General features: G+C 42.0%; 1 protein-coding gene across 3 annotated transcripts; it reads left to right on the forward strand.

Annotated features, from left to right (window-relative positions):
* Window positions 1–5,313: 5,313 nt before the first annotated feature.
* Window positions 5,314–11,356, forward strand: LOC146385904 (uncharacterized). Of its 3 annotated transcripts, none has more exons than XM_084931896.1 (3): window positions 5,314–5,634; window positions 6,043–7,434; window positions 9,431–11,356. In XM_084931896.1, exons 2-3 carry the CDS (start codon window positions 6,560–6,562, stop codon window positions 10,422–10,424), a joined length of 1,869 nt encoding a protein of 622 aa, XP_084788022.1. In that variant the 5' UTR covers window positions 5,314–5,634; window positions 6,043–6,559; the 3' UTR covers window positions 10,425–11,356. The 3 variants fall into 3 exon arrangements, with proteins under 3 accessions (XP_084788022.1, XP_084788023.1, XP_084788024.1); XM_084931897.1 differs by having other exon boundaries at window positions 5,314–5,616; XM_084931898.1 differs by lacking the exon at window positions 5,314–5,634 and having other exon boundaries at window positions 5,643–7,434.
* The last annotated feature ends 13,521 nt before the right edge of the window (window positions 11,357–24,877 follow it).

A 24,877-nucleotide genomic window follows, 5' to 3' on the forward strand; every position in this document is an offset into this window, starting at 1 on the left:
CTTCGGATCCACATTATGTCAGCAGCTATTCTCCACCGCGAACTATGTTAAAAACAAACACCGCTCCCGCCTCACAGATGACAGCTTACAGTCCTGCGTAAAGATGAAAGTGACTTCACTGTGCACAGATGTTCAGGAGCAGAAGTCCCATTGTAAACATCACGGCAGACCCGACGATGTTTCCATGAACACGCTTTTTGGCATCTCTTTATTGACCACTTTTCACACACGGTTGCTGTACGCATACAGTCGGCTGTAGCTTTTCAGCTCACAGCCCGACAACACAACAGCAAAGAGAGAACAGACTTTAAGGCGGCGAGGCGTGATTGCGGGTGGAGCTCAGGTGCGTCCGACTCCCCTGCAGCGGCGCTGCAGACCAAGCCCCGCCACACACATTTACCATGTAAAATAAATATAAGTAAATAAACAAATATTTATGCAGAATTTTGCAAATATTTATTTTTCATTTTTTTTAGCAGCATGGTGCTTTTTTCCAATTGATTTTTTAAAATTCAGGTCAAGGCTCCAAAAGCCCAAAGGCGATATAAGGCTGGCGGCTCTCAACAGTTTTTCTTTGCTACTTGGATCATTTTAGTTCAGCTGGGTGTCTTTCCTTTTGTTATATTTCTTTAAGAGTTCAAAATGTGTTCATTACATAAATAAAATGTAACTTTCTCTGTAGCACTTCATGGATTTCATAAGCAACACACTTTAGTTGTTCACACAAAGCATAAAGGTAGAAAAAACAATATATACAGTGTTATCTTCATTTTAGATGTCCCAGTGTTTTCTTTTGCGTGGAAACTGGGTCCAAATGGCTCTTTGGGTGTTAAAGGTTGCTGACCCCTGGTATAGGGCCTGAAATGCAGACGCACTTGGTGGCCAACAGAGGGCAAAACCTCTGGTTTCAAAAGAAAAGTAAGACAAGTCAGAAAGTTACCCTGCTGCTGACGTGATTTATCACCTCAGTAAGCACTCTTCTGATGACTTTATGGTATCTTTCAAGTCTTATTTAATGCAGCACAACATTAAATTTATAATTTATTGTCCCACTCAGAGAGAAACAAACAATAAAAAACACTATATGTTTGGGATTGGCTCCCTTATGTCTGACAAATCGCTGCTGTGCAAGCCAACGGGTGATGCAATGGCACAGCAGCATGTTTTTTATGCTGTCTATATTTGAAAAAAGTATGAAACTGTGGGCGACCGTGGCTCAGGGGGGTTGGGAAGCGCATCTGTAACGGGAAGGTCACCGGTTCGATTCCCGGGCTCTCTGTCCTGGTCTTTGTGTCCTGGGGCAAGACACTTTACCCTACCGCCTACTGGTGTTGGCCAGAGGGCCGATGGTGCGATATGGCAGCCTCGCTTCTGTCAGTCTGCCCCAGGGCAGCTGTGGTTACAACTGTAGCTTGCCTCCACCAGTGTGTGAATGTGAGAGTGAATGAATTGTAAAGTGCTTTGGGCGCCTTGAAAAGCGCTATATAAATCCAATCCAATATGAAGCGCCTTGAGGCGACTTTTGTTGTGATTTGGCGCTATATAAATAAAATTGAATTGAATTGAATTCAATCCATTATTATTAATTAAATCTCAGCATATTTTTTATATTATAAAATTTCTTTCATAGTTATTGGAAAGGTTCCAGGTAATGGGCTCGTGAAGCTGGTTCAGAGAACGGAGTTTGAAAGCTGTCACCAAAGCCAAAGGAGGCTATGAACAAACTTGACATTAAAATATACTGCTCCAAAAAATTCAAGGAACACTATTTTAATCAGAGCACTGCATCAAGTCAATTCCACCTCTGGGTTGTTGATGTGTTCAGTTAAGTAGCAGAAGGGGTTTTAATCAGTTTCAGCTGCTTTGGTGTTAAAGAAGTTAATAACAGGTGCACTAGAGGGGCAACAACGAGACAACCCCTAAAACAGGAATGGTTTTACAGGTGGAAGACACTGATATTTTTCCTCCTCATCTTTTCTGTTTTTTTCCCACTAGTTCTGCATTTGGCGAGGGTCAGTGTCACAACTGGTACCATGAGGCGATACCTGGGCCCTACAGAGGTTGCACAGATGGTCCAACTCCTCTGGGATGGCACATCAATACATGTTGTTACCAGAAGGTTTGTTGTGTCTCCAGCTCAGTCTTACGGAGGAGATTCCAGGAAGTTGGCAGTTACTCTAGGAGAGCTGGACAGGCTGTAGAAGGTCCTTAACCCATCAGCTGGACACATGGAACAGCTTGAGCACAGCCAGAGTTTCAAAAGGACCTCTAGCAGGTGTAACAGTTTCTGACCAAATATTAAGAAACAGACTTTATGAGGGTGTTGAGCATGACCAGTGGTACGTCAGTGATGGTCTGGGGAGGCATATCCATGGAGGGACGCACAGACCCCTACAGGCTAGGCAACAGCCTCATTTGGTGAAACTATCAGGCAGTTCCTGGAGGATGAAGGAATTGATACCATTGACTGGCCCCCATGCTCACCTGACCTAAATCCACCTCTGGGATATTATGTTCCGGTCTATCTGTTGCAATCTGTTTGCACCTTGGACTATCCAGGAGCTCCGGGAGCTGGCACATCTGGCAGGAGATCCCCAAGACAACATCCACCTTGTCATTAGGAGTACGCCCCGATGTTGTCAAGCATGCATAAAACCACGCGGGGACCATACAAACTACTGAGTACTATTTTGAGTTGTTGCAATGAAATTTGGATTAAATAGACTAGCCAGCTGCGTGGTTTGAATTCAGCCCTCTGTAGGGTGATCATTTTCATTTCCATCAAACGATGTGGCGACCCACTGAGATCTGATGTGTTTTGAACATCTTCCTTTAATCTTTTAGCAGTGTACAGGGAGTGCAGAATTATTAGGCAAATGAGTATTTTGTCCACATCATCCTCTTCATGCATGTTGTCTTACTCCAAGCTGTATAAGCTCGAAAGCCTACTACCAATTAAGCATATTAGGTGATGTGCATCTCTGTAATGAGAAGGGGTGTGGTCTAATGACATCAACACCCTATATCAGGTGTGCATAATTATTAGGCAACGTCCTTTCCTTTGGCAAAATGGGTCAAAAGAAGGACTTGACAGGCTCAGAAAAGTCAAAAATAGTGAGATATCTTGCAGAGGGATGCAGCAGTCTCAAAATTGCAAAGCTTCTGAAGCGTGATCATCGAACAATCAAGCGTTTCATTCAAAATAGTCAACAGGGTCGCAAGAAGCGTGTGGAAAAACCAAGGCGCAAAATAACTGCCCATGAACTGAGAAAAGTCAAGCGTGCAGCTGCCAAGATGCCACTTGCCACCAGTTTGGCCATATTTCAGAGCTGCAACATCACTGGAGTGCCCAAAAGCACAAGGTGTGCAATACTCAGAGACATGGCCAAGGTAGGAAAGGCTGAAAGACGACCACCACTGAACAAGACACACAAGCTGAAACGTCAAGACTGGGCCAAGAAATATCTCAAGACTGATTTTTCTAAGGTTTTATAGACTGATGAAATGAGAGTGAGTCTTGATGGGCCAGATGGATGGGCCCGTGGCTGGATTGGTAAAGGGCAGAGAGCTCCAGTCCGACTCAGACGCCAGCAAGGTGGAGGTGGAGTACTGGTTTGGGCTGGTATCATCAAAGATGAGCTTGTGGGGCCTTTTCGGGTTGAGGATGGAGTCAAGCTCAACTCCCAGTCCTACTGCCAGTTTCTGGAAGACACCTTCTTCAAGCAGTGGTACAGGAAGAAGTCTGCATCCTTCAAGAAAAACATGATTTTCATGCAGGACAATGCTCCATCACACGCGTCCAAGTACTCCACAGCGTGGCTGGCAAGAAAGGGTATAAAAGAAGAAAAACTAATGACATGGCCTCCTTGTTCACCTGATCTGAACCCCATTGAGAACCTGTGGTCCATCATCAAATGTGAGATTTACAAGGAGGGAAAACAGTACACCTCTCTGAACAGTGTCTGGGAGGCTGTGGTTGCTGCTGCACGCAATGTTGATGGTGAACAGATCAAAACACTGACAGAATCCATGGATGGCAGGCTTTTGAGTGTCCTTGCAAAGACAGGTGGCTATATTGGTCGCTGATTTGTTTTTGTTTTGTTTTTGAATGTCAGAAATGTATATTTGTGAATGTGGAGATGTTATATTGGTTTCACTGGTAAAAATAAATAATTGAAATGGGTATATATTTGTTTTTTGTTAAGTTGCCTAATAATTATGCACAGTAATAGTCACCTGCACACACAGATATCCCCCTAAAATAGCTAAAACTAAAAACAAACTAAAAACTACTTCCAAAAACATTCAGCTTTGATATTAATGAGTTTTTTGGGTTCATTGAGAACATGGTTGTTGTTCAATAATAAAATTATTCCTCAAAAATACAACTTGCCTAATAATTCTGCACTCCCTGTATATCTTTGAATTGCTCTTTGTTCTGAATTCCATATACAATAATTAATGGTTTTGGTTTCTTCAGTGATGCTCTGAAAGGTAGCTGGGTAATAATAAGGGAATAATAACGAAAAGACCGTAAATAAGTAGATATATCCTGTGTTTTGGTCAGTACTCCATTTATGTTGATTGAACATAACCGTGAACTCCTTCAGTTTCAGGCGCTGTTCTTAAACAAAAACCTTTGATGTTTCTTTGATCATACAATACGCTTCTAATTGAATCAGAAGTGACCAACACACAGGATAATTTTCAGTATCCATATAGCTACAAGCTCTGACTGCTGCATGTATATTCTCAAACACGGGTGCTGGGGAACTGGGCTAACATCTGCTTTGCCAGTATTTGATTTTATCCCTGTAGCAGGCAATAAATCTGACCCTGCCATTTATCATTAACCCGTTTGTTTCCAGGGGAACGTGGTTACTATAGCTGGGCAGATTACGGATATATATAGGATCTAAACACTGAGCTTTTTCACTCATTCAGTCAAAATCCGTAGCTGCTGCCAGAGCGATGGCAGAACTGTAAGCTACAAGTCACTAAGCCATTTGGCTCCTGTAATCAATCAGAAGACAGAATTGAGTTTACCTCTGTTTGTGTGTGTCAAGAGAAGAGGCAAATGTCAATGTTATGGGTTGTGACTGAAACACAGAGTGCCCTCACTTTAGCACACAGGAGCCTGTGGAGTGAAGTGAGACACTTTTTGATTGATTATAGGGTTTCATAAGTGCCATAGGTGCAGTGTGATTAAGTACGAGGCGGTGTATGCGTGTGTATGTGTGTGTGTGTGTGTGTGTGTGTCGGGCAGCAGCTGCTCGCTCCCTGACTCTTTATCCCTTCCTCTCACATATTCAGTCCTGCAGTGGCGGATGGGCTCGGTGCTCCCGCCTGCAGAAGCGCAGACATCTGAGCTCGTTAGTGTTAAAGAAAAGCTGACGGAAACACAAAGAGCTCTCCAAACAACAAAGCACGCTGTCGCTTTGGGACTGAAAGAGGGATTTTACAGCGCATATACCAGTTGTCAGCGATCCAGGAGCAACTTTGCTACTGTCTTTTTTTTTTTTTTTTGCGCGCGCGCGTGTGTGTTGCAGATCTTCAGTATCTGGCTGCCTCTTTAACATCCTCAGGCTTTCAGCATCAAGATGATCCGCATATGCAGTCAGTAAAACTCTCTGGGTCAGCTCTTTGTATTTATATTGTCATTATTTTACAAACTGCTATCTCATTTTTCCATCTTTTAACTATTTATGGTTTGTGTATGTCTTTTAACAGAAGCGGTTGCTTTGATTTCTAGGTGACGTGGTTATGTGGACTCTGTCTTTGTTCATAGCCTAAATGAATTTTTTTTCTAGGGGCACTTTAGGAAAGTAAAAAACTAACATTATTATTTTTTCTTATTCTTAATGAGGTTGTTGTAACTAAAAACAAAATGACAGCAAATATTGACTTACTTACTTAGGTCATTAAATGCGTGTCAGTGGTTTTCTGTCCAGGAATGTGATTTGCTGTTGCCAGTTCTGCTTAGCTGTTAATACAGCTACAGGTGAAAACAGCCTCTGATATCTGCCCGGTTTCTCAAAACAGATGGGACTGCATCACTATGACGGACTACAGGTGCGAGGAGGACGAGAGCGTGAGGCAGACGGGGGGTGGTTTGTATGAGTTTTCCCTTCCTTGAAGGTGAGAAAGACTGTTAATGTCTGGTGGTGGATTATCAGGTTCAGACAGCCACTCCCTCGAGGAACGAATGTACCACACGTTACATAAGAACTGCACTGGGACCGGTGTTGAACAGCGTCATGACTCCAGCTGACTCATAGGATGTGGCATAAGATGGGAAACCAAGGTTTTCATCTCTCTAAAGAGATTTTTGTCCACGCGCTTCAGAAGGACCTGCAGAACTCAAGGCAAGACTGTGGAACCTGATGTGACGTTTTTGATGAGGATTTCTCCCCTTTTTGGATTTTAATAATGTATGTTTTTGGCTTGTTCTTTTTCGTCTGTCAGAATGGATTTTAACATGGACCAAGGTAAACCCACCCAGTAAGCCATCCAGCTGAGAGATTTCCATATTTCTCTACTGCTTCCACTGGGAAACAGCATGGATCCTTCCCGTGACCAGCTGTCGGACTGGAGCTCAGTTGAGCCCACCTTCACCACACAGTTGCAGCACGACAGCGCTCAGCAAAAACTCAACCACAGCTACAGCTTCCACAGCGCTCTAAATCTGCCCGCCACCTTCATCCCCCCGACTGGCTCTCTTCATCAGCCTCTGCCCTCTCTGCTGCCCACCGCTGTTGTTCCGTACTCCTCCCTCATCGCCTTCCCTTTCTTGTCCACCACCTCCTCCTCAGCCATCAGGCAAACATCATATTCCTCTTTCGATTTATCCTTCACCAACTTTTCCTTGAATGATTTGGCAGACCTGGAGAGCATGCTGCTCTGGACCCTCCACGAGCCCAGCACCATTGCTTTGACTGTAATGTACAGCCTGTCATTCATTTTGGGATTCGTTGGCAATTTGATGTCCCTTCGAGTCCTCACCAGCCGGCGCAGTCGGCAGCTAGCTGGCGTGAGTGCTACACGCAGTCTCCTAGTGAACTTGGCGGTGTGCGACCTGGCTGTGGTGTGCGTGTGCATGCCCATCACCTTGGGAAGCCAGATCTACACCGCCTGGGTGTACGGTGACCTCTTGTGTCGAGCGGTGCCCTTCACGCAGGCTGTCTCGGTCTCGGCCAGCGTGTTAACGCTGACGGTGATCAGCGTCAACCGTTACTACAGCGTTCGATCGCCGCTCCGAGCTCGTACCATGTTCACCCGCCGCCGGATCTTGGCAACTGTTGCTGTGGTGTGGACGGTGTCCTCGATGATGTGCGCTCCCATCGCAGTGATGAACCGGCGTCGAGAGATCAGCTTTGAGACTTTCACCATCTTGGTCTGTCAGGAAGAGTGGCCTCAGCATCGTCTCAAACAGGGGTAAGTAATCAGCCTGCAGATCGTAGCAGAGTCCAATGACCTAGTTTGTATTACAAGATTAAGTTCAGTTCAGCCGTGAACGACACAAATGGAAATGGAGTCTGAGGTTCCTGACACAAGCCCTCAGCCCTGAGTGCTGTTAGGCTACGCTTTTGTATGGATGTCCACCGCTTGTGGGGGTTTTTTATCCTCCAGCTCTGCTGCCAGGAATGAATGTTTAATTGAGCTCATCAGATTGGAGGAGGCATCAGAGATGGCTCCTATTGGCTGTTCAGACTAGCTTTGTGAGTAATTTGTAATTTGAGGCAAAACAGTTTCTACACCCATGCTTGTTGTTAAAGTTTGCTATCCCTTGCAAGGGGTCCTATATTTATATGCAGGGAGCCACTTATCATGCAGAGGTGTCTGAAGAGTCAAATTGACAATTTCAAGATGCTCGAAAGAGTCCAACTTCTTTTCTTCTTCTTCTTTGTTTTGTTTCCATTAATCATAGGTTGCCGAGTAGCTCAAAATGACTTCTGTTGTGTGCACTCTCCACTAGGGCTGTTCGATATAACATATATATCGGATGACGATATAAAAACGTCTATCGTTTCATTTTACGCTATCGTTTGTTTCGTGGTGTCAAAATAAACCGTTTACAGCAATATTTTTTCATCGTTTTGATGGTCACTGTAGTGAAAGAAAGTTCTTTCTTTCTCTTATATTTTATATAACCACACTACGGACGGACAAGCGCCTGTTTTTATGCGTTGTGGTTAGCAACAACGACGGTAAAACCATCGCGTGTCCGCTTGTTTATGTTCCACATAAACTTTCACAATAAAGCTCAAGATCCTGTTGAGACTTTTCAAAATAAACGGAATCACGTGAAAGAGTATGCAGAGTATTTACGGATGAGAAGCAAAAAAGAGCCGCCAGGTGCTAAAAAATAAACCTTAGACTCAAACGTTAGAACAGGCTTTTCCCCGCAGCACGCCGTGTAATAAATACTCACAAAGAAAACGGCGGCCGTTACAACTTATGTCTAAAAATGTATCGTTTCATGCATCGGTTAAAACACTTGACTCCAGCTACATGACGCGCAGCTGGAAACACTTCACGCAAGTCGAGCTGCCAGAATTTACAGAAAATGTTACATTTTTGTGATTTATATCCTTATCGGACGATAGAATTCTTATATCGGGATATGAGATTTTGGTCATATCGCACAGCCCTACTCTCCACTTTCATTTTAGCTTTGTAGCCATTGTGGCGACATTGTCTGTGAATCCATTTAGCAGAGGTGATGATTATCTAACAATACCATTAACACTTTTCAGTTCTAAGACAATAATGCTGGTTTTAATCCTGCAATATTTATCCTTGTCTAACGTCTGTGAAAATAGGAATAAGTTGAACAGTTTTGAGAACAATCCTCTGTTTTCCTGACAGAGGATTGTGATCGTGGCTCAAGAGTTGGGCGTTCGTCTTGTAATCGGAAGGTTGCCGGTTCGAGCCCCAGCTCCGACAATCTCGGTCGTTGTGTCCTTGGGCAAGACACTTCACCCATTGCCTACTGGTGGTGGTCAGAGGGCCTGGTGGCGCCAGTGTCCGGCAGCCTCGCCTCTGTCAGTGCGCCCCAGGGCGGCTGTGGCTACACTGTAGCTTGCCATCACCAGTGTGTGAATGTGTGTGTGAATGGGTGGATGACTGTGTATAGTGTAAAGCGCTTTGGGGTCCTTAGGACCAAGTAAAGCGCTATACAAATACAGGCCATTTACCATCTATACTTGCACTGCAATAGATATAACTTTGAAATATTGCTGCAATAAAAATATATCTTTCTCAATAGCTCCATTTGGAGGGTGCCAATGCGATACAAAATGTGAATGTTAGAATTCCACCACATAAACTGCACATAAAACTGCTGCTACGTATTTTAGGGTTTCAGAAAAGATTGAAATTACCATCTCATTGTTAATGTTTTCACTTCTTCACTTCACTTCCTCTGCAGATACAACGTGCTGCTGTTTGTGATGCTCTACTGTTTGCCAGTGACCTTTAACCTCACCATAGGATTCCTCACGGGCAGGCGGCTTTGGGGAGGAAAGAAATCCACTTTCGCTGATCTCGATCCCCGAAGCCAAGCTCTTCACACCTCACGCCTTAAGATGCGTCAGAAGATTGCCAAGATGGTGGTGTGTCTAGTGCTTCTATTTGCAGTGTCCTGGCTGCCGCTCTACTTGGCTGACCTTTGGATTGACTGCGAGCAAAGGCCATCGTCTTGGCTCCTGCAGACAAGACCGTTTGCCCAGTGGCTAGGCCTGACAAACTCCAGCCTTAATCCGATCTGCTACTGTTTCATCGGAGACCTGTACCGCTCAGCAAAGGTCATAAGGACACGATACTACCAAAAGGTTGCCGCTCTTTTCAACTCCTCGTCATTCTCCAGCTCAGTTACAGTGGCACCTCCTGCAGCAGGGATAACGGACAGCAAAGTGTCGTCTGCTGAGCGCCGCCCTATCGCTGCTGCAGTGGCGGCGTCTGCATCCATGGTTACAATACCGAGGCTCTTGAACTTGGCGAGAGTCCAGGGCCTGGGGCAGAAGGTCAGAGACAGTTCAGACAGCCGAGCGGGCTCTGACCACAGCATCTCAGACTGGTGTCGGTCCAGTCCCAGCGTGTGCGACAGCTCCTTGTTACCCTGCCAGCTCCACGGCCTCCAGCACACCATACAAAAAGCAGACTTCCTGCCAACACGGAGACACTCTCTAAATGAGAAAGCTGGACCGTTACCTTTAGGAATCAGTCCTGTGGAAATAGACATGCTACCTCCGAGGAGGCATTCGGGGGATAGAGTGTATAGTCTGTCAGCTGATAAGAGAGACATCATTACTTTGGGCAAAGCTGCTTTCTGTTATGCTGGGCAGCACAGGAGCAAAACACCCCAAACCTACTCTCTGGTTGGGGATACGGAGGATGAAACAACGGATATGACCAGCCTATGAAAACTGCAGTTTATCTGATGTATCAGCTGGGAGGAATTGCTTCCTTTTCGTCTGCAGGCAGTATAAACACGCACACCGCTCCCAAGTTAAAGTTTGCAGTTAACATTGTATAATAATCCATGGCAAGAGTCAGTCGTTGCTTTTAGGATAAAGTGACCTGCTCTGTACTCTCTCCTTCTTTTCATGTGTAGAAGCCTCTCCGTGTCATCTGGAGCACATGGCACCCAAGAGTTGAATTTGCAACAATAAGTTCTTTTATTTTTTTAAAGCATGTGGAGGCAGGAGCAATGGACTGATCAACGTAAGGCAACAGCCAGAGATTTATTTAGCCCGGGGTGAGAAAACTGGTTATCATTAAGAAGGATAAATTGTGGAGCGTGCCATTACATGCAAGTGATATCATAGTTACAACAGCTTCTATCATTTGCCTAAGACAATAACGCAGCAGGAGGTAAAGTGTCATGTGTCTCTGCTTTTCTTTGTTTTTGCTAATGGCTTTGATTGTATTTTGTGCTCACGGGTCATGTGGGAGCAAACTGTATTATACACAGACTGTCTGCGAGAGTTTCTGACAGGTCTTCACTGAATAATGTTGCCATTAATGTCTGTCAAGTCGAGAAAGATTTCAGAAGGAGGAGCCACATACATTAAAGCTCTTTTTATCTAATTCAGCGTGAATCTTGGGAAGTATTATTAAACATGAACTTTTGCAAAGGGCATTGCTCTGCACACGTTTTTGCTTCATGCATTTACATAACTAAGTTGGCTGTAACCAAAGAACGGCTTTTATGTGAATATAATATAAATGTAATATAACACTGAATAAAACAGCTCTTCATTTTCTGGAGCCTTAAAAGGACGGACTGACCGGAAAGTGCAAGAAAAAAATTATGCCCGTGAACCTCCATGTGAACTGAACAATAGAGCTTTTTTTAAGGAATGTAGACTGAGAAGGTGAATCTGTATACAGTTAATTCCCACCGTTAAGGAAAGTAAGGAAGCAGTCCCTAGTAAAAAACAAAACAACAAAAAAACTACTTAATTTTATTTTCTTGTGAGTTGAACAATAAAGAAGTAAAAAAATTGAGAATTACTAAGGTTGTGTAAAAGGAAGAATTCTCAGTAGCCCAGATTTGTAACAACAGCTAAATTAGTCACGACTTTTAAATAAATAACTTTGTTAAGCTTTTCAGTTGTGTAAAGGTAGCGTCAAAAATAGGTTTAAGCTTTGAGCAAGATGAAGCTATGTGCTCTATTGGACGATTAATGTCATTTGCACAAAAGTGAATATTTGCCAGGACCGGGTTTACATTCGACGTCCACTTTGTTAGGTACACTGCTCTGGTACCATGTTGGTACTTTTACTATCAGAGCTGCCTAAATTCTTTGTGGCACATATTCAATAAGCTCTGGAAAACATTCCTCAGAGATTTTGGTCCATGATGGCATGATAGCGTCACACAGTTGCTGCAGATTTGTCACATCCATGATGAGAACCTCCCATTCCATCACATCCCAGTGGGGTTCTATCGGATTGAAATCTGGTGACTGTGGAGGCTGTTTGAGTTCAGTGCAGTTGCTCTCATGTTCAGGAAGATGGGTACACTGCGGTCCTACAGTGAAGGGATGGACATGGTAGTGACACAATACAAGCTATGGTGTTTAAACAGGCTCAGTTGGTACTAAAGGGCCCAACGTGGGCCACGAAAATCTCCTAAAGCCTTACAATAACAGCAGCCTGAACCATTGATACAGTTGTCGTCATTCACATTCATCACAGACATGAATGTCATGGTAATGTTCAGCTTTTAATACTTTCTTTGAAGTTTTCTTTTTCCAAGGCGAAATACTTGTTCAGCATACACCTTTGATGACTTAAAAAAAAAGAAAAATTGATGTCTACAGAGGAAGTTGGCATAAATTTAAGCTGATGATGCTGTTTAGGTTCATTCACCAAATTCTGCCTTGATCCCGTCTATGTTGGAAATCAGCTGTGATCCCTCATCTGCTTATTACTTTTTTAAATTCCTGAATCCACAAAGAGCAGTGAAGCTGAGAGCAGCACAGCCTGTACACAAAGAAAACACATCTACTGGAGCTAACAACACACGTTATTAACATCATTTATTTTTAAGTGATTCTTTCTCCCACATGCTTCCCTCTCACTTCTCACTTTTAGCCTCTGTGGGAAAAAAAAGGTTCGATGAATAAAAATATTTCCAGGGGGAGCAGAACATCACTAACAAGTATTAGTGCTGCTGAAGTAAAATTGGATTGGTGCTGAGAATATTAACGGTATGCAAAAAGCATTTTAATTGCTCAGACGTGGGAGTTTGTTGTTCATCAGGCCCTGCATATTCATTTTTCAGTGAATTTCAAACGGTAGAACAAAAATGCCACCCTACGGCCAGAAGTGGCTACTGAGATTAGAAAGGGTGTCTGAATTTTAAAAGGGGAATCAGGAGAAATAGTTGGAGTTTAGCATTATTCAACATTTAAAATGCCACCATCTAGTTTTGGGATCGCTCCATTTTTATCGATTGTGTAATTTTGTTAAAAGCAGCCAGTCTCCTGCTGCAACTGAGACACAGGTTTCTGCAGTTTTTCATGCATGAAGCTACGCCGAAGATTTCCAGGGAACACAAGATACGCTGTGCATAGAGCAGAAAATGAAAACCTCAAAACAGAGTGAAAGATTTAAACCTCTTGTAACTCTTCAGGTTCATTTGATATTTCTGTGAAGGTTCTCAGTCATCCAGGTCATCGTAGTCTAAAGAGCTTGGAAAGAAAAGCGTCTGGATTCCTTTAAGTTTCTTTAAAGATGTTTCACCTCTCATCCGAGAAGATTCTTCAGCTTCTTCCCGAAACCTTGGCTCATTGTGACCCGCACGCGTTTTCACACTTTGTCTTGTGTGATTAGGTAGAGGATCAATAGGGGGTCCATGACCCTCTTGAGGTCACTCTCATAGGGCTTAAAATCTCGGAGTCTCCACCAATTGCTCTTAGAACTGAAGAAGCTTCTCAGATGAGAGGTGAAACATCTTCAAGGAAACTTAAAGAAGTCCAGATGCTTTTCTTTTCAAGCTCCTTAGATTTCATCTGATATTCCAAAATTCCACAATGTTAAAGGGTAAGTTCATCTGATTCACAAAACTAATAATTTACTTTCTTTCTAAGCATGAGGATTATTGTGGGTTAATTCAGGAAGTCTGCACAGATAGCCCTGAGTAGCTCAGTTTTGCTTTAGCACCGAACAAGCCTACAGTCAGCATTTTTACAGTTTTTTAAATGAGGTGGGGAAAAAAACTCAATTAAAAAAAATGAGTCGTGGCAGATATTTTAAAATGTAGATTAATTAAACCAAAACTAACTGCATATTTAGAGATCACTTCTATTTCTCTCTTAAAAACAGACCAAAAAAATGTGTTTGCCATTGTGGAGAGCTGTCACTTGAGAGAATGATTCTTGTTATTGTAACAAGAATCATTAGTTTTATACCCTAACTTCGTGTTTAAGCAGTGGGTACCTTGTTGAATAAAGAAACGAGCTCCAAAAAAGCTTTAAAAGTTCATGAAACAGAAACATGCGCACAGAAGCACACAGCAAAATCAAATCTACCCCAAGGCTGCTTCCAGTTGTGTGTAAGACAGAGGTGGTGAATAGCATGAACTCCTGTGACATCAAGCTGCTAATCACACTCTTGTCCTCACAGCGAAGGCGAAGTGGTAGAACACTCAAGGCATCAGACTGCATTGAAACCGTCCTATTTATGTCTTCGGCTTAGGTTGCGTGTACCTTAGAAAATCTTAATGCCATTATGCTGTGACAGTGTCTTTCATCTCCCCCTCTCTCTTTGCTTTCATCTACCTCTCTCACTCTCTCTCTCTGTTAATGGAGGGCATGTATAGTAAACTACGTGCGTTTAGTCTTTCATTTAAAAGAAAAAAAAGGAAGCGAAAGAGTTTGTGCATGGTCACCTGTAAGCGAGACACATGGGTGCACATATTTCAAAGAACTGCAGCACTTCTTCTCAGAACAACTTTAGTTTGAGGATTGTTTAAACTATCTTCAGCTAACAGGGACATGATAAGTGTGTGTGTGGGTAAGTGTGTGGGTGGGCGAGGGGGTTAAATACACAGATAAAAGTTCCAGGATCCCTCTTCAGTGTTCTCTCATCCCCTCAGGCTTGATTAATTCTTAATGCATTTCAAACTATCAGAAGGACTTGTTCTTTTATCAAATGAATGACAAAGATGTTGAGGGAAGGAGCCATTCAGGGACAGTCTCATCATAAATGTAAATGCGCTCCGCTGCACAACTCATGACTGATAACAGAACAAGATGAACCCCTAATTTTACTTGTCAGTCGCACCCAAAAAGTTCTTTATACAATTTTTTTTACCCTTAAACCACTTTGGTGAATGTTTATGTTAAAGCAGCTTTGTTGCTGTCTGCTAACTCCATCTGTTAAGTTCCAACTTTAACTTCTGCAACTATAAACTGAAACACAAACAAGGTACGGTGACACTCAGCCACATTGCTCCGTAATACTATGAGTGGTGAAAAACTCCAGTGCATCTTTAACAAGTTCTACACCTCATGAGTTATTAACTGAGGTTTTTATTGCACAAAAGGACCAAGAGCGTGATAGTAAAGTGTAAAATGCAGGACCAGGAAGACCAGACTGACTCTAAACACCACCCAGGAGCCAGAGCCTGATCTTCAGCAGCTAACTGAGGAGGAGCAGTCATTACCTGCACCTGTTTCTGCAGTAGAATCACTCTGAAGTCTCTTAAACACTAGAACAAAGACTCTCTGTGTCCTCATGGGATTTGTGGTCATGTGTGAGACTGTAGCCTTAGGTGTTTAACCTGTAATTATGTGACAGTGTATTTCAGGATATGTTGCTCAGTAATGTAAATCTAATGTAACAAGTTCCTTATAGTACCATGTTATCCCAATATAGAGCTTCATGAAGGCTTACTTGCGGTCCTTTTCCAAAAGTAGTACAAAAAACCGAATACCTCCCGTTCATTTTCACTGAAGGACTCTCGCTGTTGTTGTTAGGTAGGTTTAAACAGAGTTTTGCACACCACTTGAAATAGAAATGAGTGACTGAGCCCATCATAGGAAGCTCAGGACCCTCCCTAAAACGAATGCAAACTTTGGATATTGCCACGACTGTAATTTAAAGTTTGTCAGCCTTTGGGGGCTCAAGCAGTTTCCTGTCTTGCCTGTTGGCAAGCAGCACATCTGATCAGGCCCCTCATCTGTGAAACCAGCTGCCAGTTTGGGTTCAGGAGACAGAAATCATCTCTATATTTAAGATCAGGCTTCAAACTTTCCTTTTCCTTGAAGTTTACAATTATTTCTGGACCAAGTGACCTGGATCTGAGGGAGAACTTCCCATGATGCACTGGCTGTTCTTCTCTAGTCTCCTATTTTCACTCCTGAAACATTTACTGGCTGCTATTTCATGTCATTTACATCTGTGCTGTTCTTTTCTCTTCTATCTCCCCCTCTCTGCTCACCCAGTCACATTAGAAGGCTATCCCTCCCTGAGCTGACTCCATTGGAAGTCTCTTCCTGTTTAGGGGGTGGGGGGTCGTCCTTCCCACTGTTGCCAAGTGATTGTTCATAAGGGATCATCTCATTCACTCTAATAATTTAGGGCATTTAGCCTTACAATATAAAATACATTGAGACAACTGTTGTGCAATGGTACTATGTAAATACATTTGGATTCAAACCGATGCAAGTCACAGGCCATGGCTTTTACAGGCATCAAATAATCAGAATCAGAATACTTTATTAATCCCTAAGGAAATTATGTAGACATGAAAGGGCATAGTGTGTGCTCTCTATCGTCAAAACAGCAAATACAAGAATTTATTTTGGATTAATTCTCTTTTTTTCCTCAAACAGCTTTTCAGAGACCGGAAACATGTGAAAAATACATGGCCAGGAGCCCTGAAGCTGCTCCAGAAGTTTATAAAGTTTGAGAGCGATTTCCATAAATCAGGAAACATATTTTGCCATCACCAGTCCTAAAGTACTCGCTTAAATACCAATTACACACTAATTTTCAGCCATTTGCTCCATCACACAATTTCAGTAAACATGCTGTGCACTTCCCTCCAAATTATTATGGTGCTATATTTCTCATAGTGTCCATAAAATATGTGCATACTTAACAGCCAAAATACTTGTATGTAAAATCCCAGATAGAATTGCGGGGTCCTCAGTTTCATGGCAGGTCTCTCCCTTGCGAATCGTCATCTGATTCCTAAAGCTCACGAGGATGTGATGGGCACTTACGCACTCAGTTTGAATCGACATTTTCAGACATCCCAAGGACTCACAATGAGGCACTTCAGCTCATGATTGCTTCATTTTTATTTATTTTTTCAGTTGTCTGCCCTGTTCGGTCCTCTCAGATCTTTTCTCCATCTCCGCTCGCTTGTTTATGCTTTCTCTTTGACTTTTTTCTGCCTCTTCCAACCTCTCTTCCTCACCTTCTGTTCTTGTTACTTCCTTTCTCCTTGCGTCATTGCTGTACCAGTGTTAGAAGTCATGCTAACAATAGCCTGCTTCTCTTTATTTTTCCTCCTTCATCACCATCCTCATATTCCCTTTTTTGGCAGTAAGAGAAGGGCCATTTAACACAACATAGCCGGAGGGATGTGCTGCACACGAAAGACACAGGAATAGTAAACTCCAACTGCTGTGAAATAATAAGCATAATGGCGAGGCTCTTGTTAAAAACAGCTTACAAATTGCATAGCCCCAAATTTCCCTCTTTTTTCATTGATGAGCTTGTTTACAAAGACTACATCCAACTGCTAAATTATCGAAAAACCTTTACAGCCATTAGGAGAAAATTAAACTTTGCTAGAGCAATAAAATTGTTGCTTCAGTTAATTCTTAAAAAACGTTTTATAAGGTTGCACGCATCTGTCCATCTGTCCGACTACAGGGTTGCAGGCTGAAGAATTTCCTGCACAGATGTGCTCTGCAATCCTTTTTATTTGGAGGAAGGTTATTGTTTCCATCTGTTCTGGTATATACAAAGGCAGGAATGGCAGCAGTAAGACCCCTGTACAGAACAGAGAAGGCCTCAGTGGCAGCAGACTTGACTTAAAGTTAGAGACAGGGGTGGGGAATGGGTTGCAAATTGGCTTGCACAGATGCAGTTTCAAGACTGCGATGAAAGAGCAATTCAGGACACAGTAGACTGAATTATTTTAATAAAAAGCAAGCTTTGCAAAGTCCAAGTGTGAAATTGTCATCATTCACAGGTTTCACCTGAAAAACAAACTCAAAATCTAAAGTCTGTGAACGAGCCAAACAAGCCGAAGAAGTTCAAGAGCACACAGAGGGAAAATAAGGAGAGGACACAACAAGATGAGTAAATGCACATTCAGAAGAAAACAATATTTCTTAACTTAAGCTTCACATCACTACTGAGTATCTCTACAGCCTGTCAAAGAAAGAGTGGATGAGCTGGTTCTTAAATATAAGGCAGGAGACTCAGCCAGGGGCTTTTTGAGAGAGCTGCCCTCGGGCAAACTCAGGGAAACATGGACTCGCCCACCCGAGAGCATCAAGAAAGTAGGAGGGAGAGCAAGGATACTGCTGGGACCGTGAAAGAAATAAAAGTAAAAATCCAGAAACTGGAGTAAAAGAAAAACAAGGCATCCAACAACACATGAAGCATAAATATAAGGCAGACTGGAGGAAACAAAGGACTATATATACACAGAATGCAGATTTGACAACAGGACACGGTTGCTGCACGTTTGCTAAATGTGTAAACCACTAGACTATTAAATCACCATAAAGAACTTTAAAGATATAACAGCAAAATGCTGTAGAAAACCAGAAAACTATTATTACTTCCTCATCAGAAGTGCACATAGCATGCCAAGAACTATAATAACTCAAGTTAATACGATATTACTCCGTGCACTCGCTGTGTATTCCTAACATTACAGCTGCACATTAGAGCTCTGAAACTCTAAATTGTATACACTTACGTTTTAAGGATTACTCAGTGTGTTCAAGTGTGACACTCAGCCTAATAAAGGAGGTGTAGAAGTCGCTTTAATTTGTCACCAGATCAAAGTGAAATTCATTTTGTTGACTACTAGGTTATCTTTGCGAAATATATAAAAATAGCTCCAGAACAGCCCGCATCACATGGCTGACGCAGAGTTCAGTGTTACAGCTATGCGTGAGTCAAGCTGTTCAAAGTCAAGGATGCATTAAGCTGTCCTCTTGACCTGCTTGTTCCTTGTGACACATTAAGCTCACAAGAAATAAACAGAATGTTCTGGCAAGACTCAAAGGACGCTACTAGACGTTCAGCCGTAATAACACAGGCGTAACAACTCTGTGATGGGCCCCGGGGCTGGTACTTTTTTGGACCCTACCCCCATGTTGTACCACAACAAACACAGGGCCTCGCTTTCTCTTTCTCTCACATCTTTTGATCTTTTGAGAAACATTTATTTAAACTTATTTTATGACCTCACATCGTCTTCCACTGAGGCAGACACAGATTTAGCCTTGCCAAAGTAACATGAAGATAAGTGGTGACAATGTTTCAGTGCAATGTTTCAAACCACAAACTACTCTCCCCATCTTTCAGCCCTTGCAGCAAGCAAAGTTATTGACAGTACTGCTCAAATCCCAAGTTCAGGTGTTATAGCTACTCTGCGCTCTTCACTCCTTCCTGTTTTGAGCACCACTTTTTTTGCTCTGGTTTGCTGAACATAATTTAAAATGCCACTGAGACAACAAACTGCCCTGTAAGACACACTCCCAGAAAAAAAAGGTGCCTAGTGGACATCAACGTCTTCAGACATTCTGCAAAAATAAGAGCAGAGAGAGCAAGGTCGTGAAATATAAGTAATAAATTTCGAAGCATGCCCCTCTGCTATCAAAAACTGTTCAGAAAAGGTGCCCGTTTTAATCAGTGGAGTGTAAAATGACTGAATAAATGTTTGCACCAAAAATTAAATTCATAAAGGAAAATGATTTCATAAAAAAGTAGGCTTTGGTTCACAAGATAGAACCATGACTTTAACAAATGATGAAACTCTTATAAAGTGTCCAGCTTTAGTTTAACCCTATAATGGCCATTTTATCATATTTGATACATGAGTTTCTGAGACCTCTATCTCATCAACATGGTCAATACTTGCCATAATTTCAAAATGTTATGGACAGAACTCTTTTTTTGTCTAAAAATAACATTGTTGTTAACAAAAAGTTGTATCAAATGTATCAAATGCAATACAAAAAATATATATTAAATATATAATAAGAATATATCAAACACAACATGATATTTTTTTGGATTTTGTTATTAGGGTTAATAAACATCTCATTTCCAAAAAATCTGAATTTTCTGGCTATTTTTTGATGGGTTGGGTCTTACGGGGTTAAATTAAATACATATGTGTTGTATAATGTGGAGTGAAGGTCTAGTTTGATAGTCATGTTGACTCAGTCTTTTCCCCCTTCTGGGACCTGGATCATCATGGAGACGTGTGTGGTGCTGCGAAAGTTGGTGTCGATCCAATCCCAAGTACTGATACTAGGGGAGAGCAGTGTGACATGATCTGAATCTTAATCTGTGTGCATGTCCATGAAAACGAAATGACTGGAAATATTGCTTTTTACTGTTAATTAGGTAACACAACAAACACACACCTTTCTGTTTTTGTTGTTGTTTTTATTGAGACCTGGAATTTGAGACATATTCAGACATTTTCATAGTTCATGTTTGAGGTATGTTTATTTAAGGTGCAATACGATAACTGAAAACATTGTTTGAGTATCTACAGTCTATAGGTAATCAGTAACAACTATGAAGACCAATAAAATTTGAAATTAACATTAACAAATGCTGTAATTTGTCACGAGTCATGACTGAAGCATTGGTTTCCCCACTACATGAGCTGCGTGCATAGTCATTGCTCTGTCTCTGTGCCGAGGAGCCGAGTCTCTCAGGGACTTCCTTCCCTCATCCCTTTGTTTCTTTTGCTACTCATACTGAGAAAAAAAAGGCCTATTTTTCATCTCTTTTTTATAAACTGGTGGTGGATTCCATTCCTATACGCATCATTTTCATTTATAACCATAAAATACCTCAACATGTGTCTGCTCAGCACGGCTGTGTCATGTGATCACAGGACAACAACACAGAGCAGGAAGAAGAGAAAGGAAGTTCAAGGACAATGGAGACCAACCTGCTGGCTCCCAGGTCGTAAAACATTTTAAAGGCAGCAAACAGGCCATAGTTACACCAACCCCTGAAATCTTACCTTTTATTACACTCAATAGCAGTTTTGAATTCAGTATTAGTTCCATTGTGCTCTAAAGCTGCCAGCCAGACTCAAAAAATGGAGTAACACATGCTAGTGTAGTAAGGCGACAGCTTGCATTTTTGTTAAAATTCCAAAACAAAGGTAGCAAGACACAACATTTCAATGAGCCATCATTAAATAGCTTTAATAATCATGACCAACAAACCAAGTATGAGAAAAATAGACCCCTCCAGTTTTCTTCAGTGCACTCAAGTGAAGTAAACAGTAATATAGCATATTATGAAGTTTCATGGTAATTCACCTCCTTTTCATTTTGTAGAACTGCAGCAGTTTCTTCTTCTTCTTTCAGCTGATCTTTTTAGAGCACCTCAGTGGATCATCTGCCTCCATCTCACCCTCTTCCTAGTCACCTACTCATCCTCAGTCACACCAACCCACCATATGACCTCCTTTGTTATAAACTTCCACCATGAACCTTCTCTGCGGTCTTCCTTGTCTCCTCCTGCCTGGCAGCTCCATCTTTAACATCCTTTATCCAATATATCCACTCTCCCTCGTCTGCATATGTCCAAACCATCTCAGCCTTGCCTCTCTGACTTCGTCTCCAAACCTCTCAGCCTGAGTTGTCCCTTTGATGTAATCATATCTAATCCTATCCATCTTCATCACTCCCTATTAAGTCTTTAACATCTTCAGCTCTGCCTTCTTTTCTCACTTCCATGTCTCCAAACCACTTCCTGTTCACTCATGAAGTTCCGACCTTCCTTTTTTCATAACCCTGAAAATATATATTTTTTTAATTTTGTATTCTTTACTTTTCTGTGAATGTGCATGCTCCATCTGCCTGTCACTTTGCTTCTGGAACACTTGAATTTCCCCAATGAGGAACAATAAAGGACATTTCTATTCTCTTCTTCTATTCTAAACACACACATTTCAGTGCTGGGCTTTGTTATTCAAGGCTCAGCAGCAGTGCACACTCAGTTGCCCAGGGTTAGTAGATATGGACTACTGTCAATCATACATTGGCTGTATTGCTTTCTTTGATTTAAGTTGTTTATGTGTGCTAAGAAAACAAAAAATCTCCACATTCACTCTCACACAAGGGCAAACGTTGTTGTGATATTGATTTGCTGCTCTGGAAAAAGCAACTCTGAAACAGAAGCACAGATACTGAGGGAGACGAGGCATCAGATTTAAAGGGAACTTCATCAAACCTCGAGTGAGTCAGCTGGGCGATAATCCTGACAGGATGGTGCAGAGGTCTCAGGAGGCAAGAACAAACTGGGAAACACAATTTAATACTTTGTCAACAAATAAATATAAAAAGTCACATAAAATCCAGTTCTGGCTTCCATCATCCAAATTATTGGCAAAACAAACAAACAAAAAAACAGTGTTAATCAGGCACGACTAGAAATCGACATGCAGGTGGTCATTGTTCTGCCAAATGTAATTCAGCCAAACAAACAGACAGATTAGGCTGCTAAATGTAGGATGCTAATGTATGTCTGGCACAATTTAAATGAGAATTATTTCCTATTATATAGTCTTGCATGTGTCTATGCGTGTGTGTGGGGGGGGGGGGGTTTCTCTCTTAATGACACAGGCCAGTCATTTACAAAATAATGTAAAGAAAGAAAGATTAGAGAGAATCTGTTGCAGCTTTGGATTGGCAGAGAGACTCTAAAATTAGATTGGATTGTGGTGTCAGAATCATTCATTTATGAATCTCATGATTAAAAGCCTGAGATGCCTTAGGAGAAATAAAAACAGTTTCAGTGTTAAACATCAGCATGTCCATGTTCAGTCAGTCGACTGCTGTAATTAGTGAAATGCTACTAAAGTTAATCAAAGAAGCCTGTCAACATCGCTCCACTTAACCACAAAAATAACACAAGTACATGCTCATATACTACCACAAACAAACAAATCCCTTTAAAATGTATATTCCTTGTTACTTAATGGAATATTAAATCTGCATTCACACAGGAAGTAATTCACTCATTAAGCAGCATTTTGAATCTCACAGTTAGTTGTTAGTGGGCATTCAGGCTCTGGTTTGGATTGATTTGCATGTCATTGATTGACACAAGTATTTGACGTTCAAGCCAAACATTAATTAGTACTTGATGGAGAAACCCTTGTTGGGTTTGCACACATCTCAGGAGGGATCCTAGCCTTCTCCTCTTTACAGAAACTTTCTAAATCCTGTAGGTTTCTTGAAGATTCAGCTCCCTGCACAAACTTTTGAGGTCTGGACAGTAGCTAGCTATGCATGAACATGATCCACCAGCTTTTTTACAACATTTTGCATGGAGCTCCAGACCGAGGGCCATTGATGGTCATTTTATATTTCTTCCATTTCAGAATTATCGTACCAGCAGTCGTCACCAATACTAACCTTCCTGTTGGTGACCTGGAGCCCGTTCCCCCTTGTTCAGGTCTACAATCTTGTCCCTGATGTTCTTTGACAGCTCTGTGGTCTTGCCCACAGTGGTGGAGACACTGAAATTGAAGAAACTGATTCTGTGGATACATGTGCTTCACACATATAACGAGTTGGTCACACAGTCAGTCTGTGGGAGGCAGAATTCTAGCTGGGTTGCTTGGGATCAAATACTTGAAATGCGAAGCAGTTTATAACTTTTATGTAAAGTGTTTTTTCTGGTGGACATTCTGTCCCTTTCCATTAAAATTAAAATACCATAAAAATAACTGTTCATTTCTTTCTAAGTGAGCAAACCACACAACAGGATAAAGATCAAATCATTATTTCCCCCACTGTACCAAGAGAAGAACAGAAAACAAACAGAAGCTGGTGGAGCGTTCCCCTCTCCCAGCAATAATAATTTCTAACACACCACAATAATTTGTAATAATTGCCCTTGCCTTCTGCCCTTACCTACATCGCACCACTCTAATCACATTCTGTCGGTGACAGAAGTGCAGGGAAATTTCTTCAACCATTCAAATTGGATTTCAGCCTTTTGTGTTTCCTCTAAAACCAAACGAGTCCTTGGTTGTTTCAGCTTCCCCGGAGGCTGACCTACTCCCACACTCACTGACAGCGCTATTACTTACATAATATGGCACTCTGAATGAAAGGTGTATTTTGTTTTTGTGCAGCTGATGAATGGAGACAGGACCTTTGCAGTGAGTGTAAACTGCTACTTTGATCTTTGAAGCCTCACAAAGTGGAGTCACCGCAATCTAAAAATAAGTCGTCCTGACTGTGACATCTCTATGTTTACAACTGTAGTGACAGGTAAATCTGCACTGTAATTATCATCTCTGCTTCACGCATGCAAGCTTTGACATACTAACTGCTTTGTCACTGAAATGCACACCCACACACACACACACACACACACACACACACACAGCACCTGAGGCTAAATATTCATGACTTCATTTTCACTTTCATTCCCTTCATCCAAAGCTGAGATGTGCTTCACACTGTAACAGAGGCAGCAGTCAACATTTACACTGTTTTTGCTGTCCCTTATTTATTGCCAGGACGAGCACACCTGAGCCCCGAGTGGGCTTTTCAAGTGTGAAATGACTACCGACAGTGTACTAAACAAGCTTGTGTAAAGAGTGTGTCAGTAAGAGTGGTCAGCGAAGAAAACCTGACCGTCACGCACACATACATGCACAGATTCACCCGGTCAGAAATGAAGCTCAAAATTCACTTCTTGTTATTCTCAAGCTGTTTCTCATCTTCCCCAAATGCTACGAGTGTGCATTCGCATGTCTCTGCACGTTATGTTTATGCTTGTTTCTATTAAGGTCTAAGCTCTAATTTTCTCTCTTTTTAAAGTGTTTCCTTGTTGGACTCATTGTTGCATGAAGTGAAGAGAGGCCGTCCCCAGATGAGGCTCTGTCGGCACACTGGCGTGTGTCGCCTTCATCATCGATTTCCACTGTGCAGTATCCAAGTTAAGTAAAGCAGGAACCACAAGACTGTGCGCCTTGGCACCAAAATAAAGAAGACAACCTGGTAAGGCCTGCTCTGTAATGGTGATATGGTCAATTCCCATAATAAGTTAATGGAGAGTAATGAGCTCCAGAAATAGCCATTTCCTGTTTTTCAACTGCAAAGTGAGCAATGAATAT

This window comes from Perissodus microlepis, chromosome 6, assembly GCF_051167445.1.
Source record: "Perissodus microlepis isolate ML-2025 ecotype Zambia chromosome 6, ASM5116744v1, whole genome shotgun sequence".
Lineage (NCBI taxonomy): Eukaryota > Metazoa > Chordata > Actinopteri > Cichliformes > Cichlidae > Perissodus > Perissodus microlepis.